The sequence below is a fragment of the Aegilops tauschii genome, chromosome 5 (assembly GCF_002575655.3).
Source record: "Aegilops tauschii subsp. strangulata cultivar AL8/78 chromosome 5, Aet v6.0, whole genome shotgun sequence".
In the NCBI taxonomy this organism is placed as follows: Eukaryota; Viridiplantae; Streptophyta; class Magnoliopsida; order Poales; family Poaceae; genus Aegilops; species Aegilops tauschii.
In genome coordinates, this window is record NC_053039.3 from 231,221,650 (window position 1) to 231,230,673 (window position 9,024).

Genomic DNA, 9,024 nt, shown 5'->3' on the forward strand with positions numbered 1-9,024 from the left:
CATGCGGAGCTTGACGACGAGACGACGAGGACGCAAGCGACGTACAGGAGGAAGCGGCCAGCTAATGTCATGCTAGGAAGCGATGCCGGCGGCAAAATCGTCGTTGGCCATGGTCACGCTCACGCAAAACATGCAGTCGCCGTCCAAGGCAAACACGATGCGTAAATATAGTGCACAGAACGCGACAAGTACAGACGATGGCTACCTCGTCATGGGTGGCAGTCTTCCTCCTGGTTTTCTTCTCACGGGTTATGGCTGGTCGCTACAACACCCAGGGAAAAGATGGTGTCACCGACAGTGGCTGCAAAGAACGTGGTAAGCTCGGATGACGGCCAGGGCGGACATGGTCTTCCTAATTCTTCCAGGCTTACTTACATGTAGCAAGCATAAGTGGGAAATATGGTGTACGAATTGTAGAAGAGGATTCAGGGGAAGGATTCATTTGGAAGAATGGGTGTCATGAGGAAGAAGGCCAGTGGGGAGAAGAGAGAGGTGGGTGGGGACTGGGGAGTGCAGACGCATTGATTGCATTAAGTTGTTGTCCGCTGGTTGTTGAGATCGCCAGGGTGTGGACTGTACCTGACAATATCAGTACATTGAATACCAGCCTAGATACAAGAAAGCATATGGAAAATTACATGTCGCATAAAATAGTAATACTAGTAATACTGACTGGCTAATATAATCAATGTGGATCGCAAAGCTAATGAATGGGTTAGATTTCGGCGAGCTGAGTGCCGACTGCTCCTACGCATTTTCGAGCGTTTAGATCACTACTTTAATGATATAAATGCGGATGGAGTAATAAATAAAAATGAATAGAGAACTGTCACCGATTCACCACACATCAAGCCATCGCTTGTCGACCATCCAATTTCCTGGAGAGTGAGTTTAGGGAGAGCACACATTCACCATGACCATGAGGAAAGACCCGGAAGGAGGAACTAGCGCGGAACGAAACAATATCAAGTTGAGTTGCATCTTTCCTTAATCTGGTGCAAGTAGTGGGGAAAAAGAGAACTTGGAGAAGGGAGAAGCGCCCTGCTGCAGGAACTATACGGGAGCCAATTGATGCATCCCTCCTGGGTGTGTACTACCCAGCCAAGTAACGCCAGATCCATCGCTCTTCTTCTTCCTTTGGATTGGATCTCTTTTTTTGGGTCTGTTTTTGGTGGAGTGTGACGGGAAAGACAAAGTGAGATCGACAATGGAGAGGGCAGGCGAGGGGAGCAAATCGAAGAAGGATAATAGTATGCTCCCTCATCCGTTCCTGAATACTCCCTCCATTCCTAAATATTAAGTTTTTTACGATTTTAATATGTACTGCGTACGGAGCAAAATAAGTGAATTTATACTCTAAAATATATGAACTCTAGAGATTTTAATATGGACTATATACGAATGTATATAGACATATAATTTAAGTCTTTTTAAAGATTTCAATATGGACTATATACGAATGTATATAGACATATAATTTAAGTCTTTTTAAAGATTTCAATATGGACTATATACGAATGTATATAGACATATAATTTAAGTCTTTTTAAAGATTTCAATATGGACTATATACGAATGTATATAGACATAGTTTAAAGTGTAAATTCACTTATTTTGCTTCATATGTAATTCATATTGGAATCTCTAAAAAGACTTACATTTAGAAACGAAGCGAGTAATCGGGAGAGGAACTAACAACGTTAAAGATAGGGGGGTGACTGGATCTATCGAGGAAGAGAGAGAGAGATAGTTCTGTTAGTCGGTCAAGCAGTAAGGTCTTGTACAATGTCAGATGCTTAGCGAGGTGCTTAGAAAAATAAATCGATTTTTTAAGCGTCATTGCCTATTTCTACAGGAGAGGCATATAACTTAAATTATAGCGAGGTGGATCTCGGCTTTTACCGGTGGGAGGGCTTTTTTTTAGATATTTCTTTGAGTTATGTTATAGGGTTTGTGTCTTGATCAGGAAGGCGAGACGGTGACGGCTCTCTGAAAATGGAATAAGGTTCTCCCCGCCTAGCCCCCGTCCTGGTGACGTGTCTAGTATCTTCGAAGGCCGTCGGGAGGCGTGTCTCGGTGGATCTCGCAGGACTCGGTCGGTTGTTGCCTTTGATGGATCCATTGAGAATTCAGATCCAGTATACGTTCATGTGTCTTTACGTTGGATCCTTCTGATTTATGTGACTCTTCGTCGGCGGCGATTGCTGTTCTGATGCGCTGGTTCTATAAGCTCTTAGCACGACGACTTCTCAACTGTCTATTACAACAAGTTTTATCCGCCATCGAGAGGGAGGGGCGATGTGCCGATGACGACGACGCGCCTTCGACTCGTTTGAGTACTTTAGTCGTCGCTAGATGTTCTACGAATCCGAAGAAAGATTTGTATTTACATGTGTGAGATTACCATTTAACCAGGAACGAGTACAAGCGTCAAGAGTATTCGATACCGATCCAACACCATTCAACATCGAGTTTAAATGGAGTAAATAGCATAAAATTACTAGTTTACAGGCTATGGTTCCAAAAAACTACCACTTTTTAATTTTTCTCAGATAACTATCAAGTCAGGGGTTGGCTGTTTCAAAAAACCCAAACCGCTGAGTGCTTATCAACTGATCACGATTATGACAGGTCAGGTCCACACCTAAACAAAGCGTTAGTTTGACCGTTAACTGACATGTGGGGCCCACATGTCAGTGTCTCTTCTTATCTTCCTCTTCTCCTCTCTGCCTCCCTTCTCCTCCACTCTCCCTGCTCGTCAAGAACAGCACAGAACCGCCATGGCCGCCGACCACACTCCACGCTGTCGTCCTGTGCCACGTCCGGCCGCCGCCCTATGCCACTTCGAGCCCCAAAAAATTAAAAAGGCAATCGGGTCCTTCCCGTGGCTGTGCTCCAGATCGAGACGAGCGGGGCGCCCGCAACCATGCTCGCTGGCCATCAGCTATCGTGTGGAGCTCTCGCCGGCAGCCAGGTCACGGGTCAGGGAAGGAGACGGCCCGGCAAGGTCGCATGCCAGGTCGCGGGCCAGGCGGAAGGGCGCGAAGGCGGGGCTTCTCCAGGCGGGCGAGGGTCCAGGCGAAGCTCCTTGCCGGCCACCGCCTCCTCTAGCCGGCGAGCCGCGCCGGTAACCGCCGTAAGCTCCTCGCCACGCGGCCTCTCTTCCTTCCCTCTTCCTCGCGCTGGCTCGAGGTGGGTGGAGCAGCTCGACCAGCTCCGTCCGGTGGCACTGGCTGGAGGTGGTGGCAGCATGGCCGGCCTCGGCGCGGAGGCGGGGCTCGATGTGCTCTATCCCGCGGCGCCGATTGGAGGTGGTGGCGGCGTGGCGGGCCTCAGTGCGGAAGGAGGCAACGAACGTGGCTCTGCGCGGCGGCGTGGGCTGGCATGATTCCAGGGACTCGATTGCTTTTTTAAATGTTTGTAAGGGCTAATCCGTAAAAAATCTATGAATGAGGCGCTGACATGTGGCCCCCACAAGTCAGTTAACGGTCAAACAAATGGTCAACCAAACAGTGTGTTTAGTGGCGGGCCCGAGCTGTCATAAACATGTTTAATTTTTTAACAAAGAGAATTTGGGGTTTTTTGAAACAGCCAACCCCTGATTTGGCAGTTATCTGAGAAAAATTAAAAAGTGGTAGTTTTTTGAAACCATAGCCTGTAAACTAGTAGTTTTATGCTATTTACTCAGTTTAAATGCTTCAGGCCTGAGCCCCCGCTCCCGCTCGATTGTTACAATCCGGGTTAGAAGCGAGACTTGTGATCCACACCTGGTCGGCCACCACCGGCTGGTCGTCGTCGTTCCGGTGCCACGTCCACAGCGCGTGTGTCGCATTCACCACCTGCAGCCTGCCGTGCCCGAAGCTGGCTTCCCGGAACACCGACGTCTTGGGCTGTGGGTCGATATACTCGTCCGCCAGCCCTTCCCGGTTCCCGCCGTCTCCGATGGTCACGTACACCGGCCCGCACTGGTCCTCCATGCCGCCGTAGACGCGCGTGAACCTCTCGTACGCGTGCACGTGCCCCGCGAACACCGCGTCCACGCGCGCGGCGCGGAGCAGCGCCTCCATGGCGTCCCGCATGTCGTCGCCCTCCCCCTGGTGCGCCTTGTTGCTGTTGTACCACGGCGCGTGCACCAGCGCCACCACGAACGGCGTCCTGCCGCGGTCGATCCTGGCGAGGTCGCCCCGCAGCCACTCGTGCTGCGCCGTGCCGGCCTCGAAGCCCGCGTACGAGCCTAGCATGACGACATGCACCATGCCGCCCGCGACGTCGAAGGAGTAGTAGAGGTTCGACCCCGACGGGGAGTCGCCGGCGTCGTACGGCACGCGCCACCGCGCGTTGTAGGCCTTGAAGGCACGCGGCTCGAGGAGCGGGATCCTCTCGATCTCGTGGTTGCCCTCGGTCACCATCCACGGCCGCGCGCTCGCCAGCGGCTCGACGAGCCGGCCGTACGAGTCCCAGCGCGGCTGGAGGAAGTCGGCGTACGACAGGTCGCCGGGAAGGAGGAGCATGTCGTAGTCGGCGGCCGCGATGTGCTGCAGCGTGCTCTTGGTCCAGCCGGTCTGGCCGAGGTCACCTGCAGGACGCCCACCGAAGCATGAAACCAGGGACAGAAATCATGCCAAACTGAAGAGCACTTGATGTGATGTGATTCGATGCAGTACCGACGACGACGAAGGTGAAGGGGAGGCTGGCCGGCGGCGTCCGGAAGGAGAACTCGCGCGACGGATCGGAGCTGCACCGGTAGTAGTACGTTGTGCTGGGTTTCAGTGGGCCGACGACGGCGTCGTGGATGTTCCCCGACCGGTAGAGGGCTAGGTACGAGTAGCTCGTGGTGGTTCCGGTCGCTGAAAATGGGTACTGGCCTGATGTCATGCCGTACTCCACGACTGCCGGTGCATCGTCTTCAGTGATCCATGTCACCCTCATCTCGTCATGGCCAACAGTCGATATATGGACCTGAAAGTATAGTAAACAAAAAGTATTGGCAAGGTAGGCATTTCGAAAATTGGAAATCTTGTTTGCTCAATCATCGCATCCGGTCAGTACAGTCAATACATGCAAAATCAGTCAGGGTCTGCATTCAGTTTTTCGGTTTGATTCGGTTCAATTTATATGGTTTATGATTTATATGGTTTTATACTTCGGTTTTGTATGGTTTTATACATATATAAGGTTCGGTTTGGTAATAACCATTTACTTTCCATATGGTTTAGTCAACCGAAAAGAAAATCTTCAAGTCCACGATCCTGTATGTAGTTCTAAAAAAATAATCTTTATATAGAAATTAGGTACCTTTCAACAAGCTTTGCTTAGAAATGTGCAATAGTGATTATGTGCATATACAAACTTTTGTTGCAACTTCGAGTAACATGCAACTGAGTCGACTTATAATAGTAATTTTCTAGTTGACTATAGATAGAAAATCCTCCTTACTGAGCACACCTATGCACATTATGCATCGGTTTGTTCTTTAATGACGAACTAAACTATTCCTTAACACTACATGGCAGCAACTTATGTTGAATGTTGTAGTTTATGCTTGGCATATTCCATTTACATGTGCACGTCAGGAATTCAGGAGTACTGTAGCGATGAACCATTTTTCTTTCTATTTGAAACGGACAATGAGCAATTATCATGACTACGAGTACTATACGTGAAGAAGTAGAAGTAGCCACGTCATGGTGACAATGACCAAATTAGGCAAGTTTGATATGCTTGCTCTAGTGCAAAATAAGAAGCCGAGCAGTTTCTACCCTTCGCTTTCTTGAGCGATTGACAGTAAGCAAATGCTCTAAGCGATCCTTGCTGGCCTCCTCGTGTGATTCCAGTCATGCTGTTGGTCCAAGATACCAGTATCCAAGAAGCATAATCCATTGCCACCTTTCACTGAACTTCCTAGTATGGTTCAAAAAAATAACTTAACTTCCTAGTGTTCTATTTTAGGGAAATTGCTTACTATTGTTATCCATGGACGATGGACACCATGATCACTACGAATGACACGCTCTGGCACATAAAGCATGAATTATTTTCCTTTTGAAACGTAGCCAAAAGTTTTACCTTATCGATTAATTAAGAAGTAATGCCTGGTTAATTTACGAAAAACCGTAGAAAAAATGAAGCATGAAGTACTATGATTTTGGTATAATTATACGGTTGCACCAAATCACCTTTTCTTTCACCCCATGTACTGATTTGAGTTCGACAAAAGAAGCGAAGTGCAAACCACCCAAAACATATATTCGCGGTGCGGAAAATGAATAATCATAAGGGAAATGCACAGCATACTGAATTTTAACTTTCAGGAACTGAAAGCTCGAAACGACTTCCATACAAGAAGGATAACTGAAAAAGCATATACCTGCGTCGGCGTCTGACCGCCGGCGTCCTTGGGCACGGAGAGCGTAGCCCTCGACCTGGGCCGCACGTAGGGCGAGGTGACGGCGAGCGAGGTAGGCAGCATGGACAAGACGAAGGCGGCGAGGACGATGAGAGCCAACGCTGTGCTCCCTGTTGCCATGGTCGAGAGAACGGAAGCAAACTGGAGAGAGGAACACGAGGGTCCGAGGGTTAATATAAGTATATAGTAGAGAATAAGCAGGTATAGTAGAGCCAGGACACGCCGCTGAATCGCATGATTTAGTGGGCAACCACGAAGGAAGTCAGTTTAAATTGGACGTGTTTCGGGTCTGAAATCTGACTTTCGGACGTTGGCGCCTGCCAGCTTCGGCGGTGACTTGGGCGACTTGTTTTCGTTTCCTGCACAAGTAGACGAGGGACGTCGTCGACCGCGGCTATGGTTGGGCGATGGGAAGCAAGCCGACGTGTGAGAGCCATGCTCCGGAGGTCCAGGGGCGGTTTGCGCGTTCGCTGAAGTTTGCAATTTGGACTCGGCGGTCCGGAAGATGGTGAGCGATGTGATGTTTACCCTAGCACGGTGCTACCGGCCTCCATCAACAGGTGATGTAAAATCTGCCCTGTCCTTATATTCCATGGTCCCAATTTGAGGCTGCCCTGAAATACACCTCTATGTGCTGTAAATATACTTCCTCCGGTTTTTATTTACTCCCCATATTAGAGTTGACTGAAGTCAAACTTTGTAAAGTTTGATTAAATTTATAGAAAATAATATAAATATTTAGCATAACAAATCTATATGATGCGGAAGTACATTCAACAACGAATCTAATGGTATTGATTTGTTATTGTATATGTTAATAGTTTTGTCTATAAACTTTGTCAAAGTTTGTAAAGCTTGACTTTGACCAAAACTAATATGCGGAGTAAATAAAAACGGAGGGAGTACATATACAGCTCACGTGCGACTGACGAAAAAACGCAGTGCGCACAGGCCCAACCGCCATGATGAACATTTCCACGCGTGACCGTCGCACCGCCTCCCAACCGCGCGTGACCGCCTACCCGGCCATCCTCGCCGCCACACTTGCCGCACGCACATCACCTCCGCTGGTGGTTCCCGCCACCGCCATGGCTGCCTCGAATCCGAAGGTTGCCCCTATCCGCCGTGTTGTTTGTGCGGCCCCACAAGCCACCGCCGCAGCCAGAGGAGTTGCATCGGGCCACGCCATCGCTCCGAAGAGCAAGGCCCTGACAAAGCGATGCGGTGGCGCGGGCGAGAAGAGGTCATCACGGGATCTATCATTTGCTACCTCGCGACCAAAGGACACGAAGGGCTCGGCGACTGCCGTTGTGGCTGTTCTGGCGGTGCCCCTCCCCCTTTCATCCCGTCACCGTCCATGGAGGAGCCGCCGTTACTTGTCGCCACGGCCACCGGCGTCCTCAACATGTTCGACGAAATGTCGCACGCCCAATATGCGATCCTATCCGAGAGGAACTCGAAGGTCCCACCAAGGATAGATCCACATATCGAAGACGCTTTTGCAAGGTGGATATCATTACATCGTACTATTACATGATAGCCGGGGATACATACAAGGCATACCAATGCCACAAGAATACATCGAACAACATACATGAGAACAACATCCGACTACGGATGAAACACAAACAGAAACTCAAACGACATCCACCCTGCTAGTCGAGGCTGCTGACCAGGAACCTATCCCCTAAGCGAAGAAGAAGCAGAAGAAGAACTCCAAAACAAGTAAACATCGCTCTCACGTCAGATCATCGCATTACCTGTACCTGCAACTGTTGTTGTAGTAATCTGTGAGCCACGAGGACAAAGCAATCCCATAACCATGGATATCAAGACTAGCAAAGCTTAATGGGTATGGAAAGGATAAGTGGCGAGGTTGCAGCAGCACTAAGCATTGTATGGTGGCTAACTTACGAGTACAAGAGTAAGATGAGAAACTACGCAAACGGTCGCAAACTAGTAATGATCAAGAAGTGATCCTGAACTACTTACATTCAAACATAACCCCACCATGTTCTCTTCTCGACTCACTCGAAAAGAGACGGTCACGTTTATGCGTTAGTGTATTTTATTTCGGGTCCGATGTCAAGTTCTCTACAACCGGATATTAAGAATTCTCATCTGCCACATAACCGCGGGCACGGCTTTCGAAAGATCAAACCCTGCAGGGGTGTCCCAACTTAGCCCATGACAAGCTCTCATGATCAACAGAGGAAAATCCTCCTCCCGGAACAACCCGATCAAACTCAGAATCCCGGTTCACAAGACATTTCAACAATGGTAAAACAAGTCCAGCAAGACCTCCCGGCGTGCCGACATCCTGATAGTAGCCGCGCGTATCTCATCTCAGGCCACGACCGGATGAGACAAGCTACGAGTAAAACCAGTTCTCGATTTTCCCCGTGGTGGCCCTGCAGGCTGCCCGTTTGGGACCAACACCATCAGCACTGCACCCCTGTATTATGTTGATTAACGAACCTCGGGTAGCGCTAACTCCCGCGTCAAATTTATTATCATGTTTAGTTATTATGTTGAGCAAATGGTAAAACCAATGTTGGGTCTTGTTGGAGGAGTTTTATTCAAAGCGAACTGTCAAGGGGGGCCATAAACCCCAACCG

At 49.2% G+C, this 9,024-nt stretch overlaps 1 protein-coding gene across 1 annotated transcript; it reads right to left on the minus strand.

Moving 5' to 3' along the window:
- Nucleotides 1-2,391: 2,391 nt before the first annotated feature.
- LOC109760222 (probable purple acid phosphatase 20) lies at nucleotides 2,392-6,737 on the minus strand. The gene is made up of 3 exons (XM_045228844.2): nucleotides 6,368-6,737; nucleotides 4,665-4,959; nucleotides 2,392-4,576 (listed from the first exon to the last, which is right to left on the minus strand). The coding sequence occupies exons 1-3, from the start codon at nucleotides 6,524-6,526 to the stop codon at nucleotides 3,699-3,701; spliced, it is 1,332 nt and encodes a 443-aa protein (XP_045084779.1). The 5' UTR covers nucleotides 6,527-6,737; the 3' UTR covers nucleotides 2,392-3,698.
- Nucleotides 6,738-9,024: the final 2,287 nt, after the last annotated feature.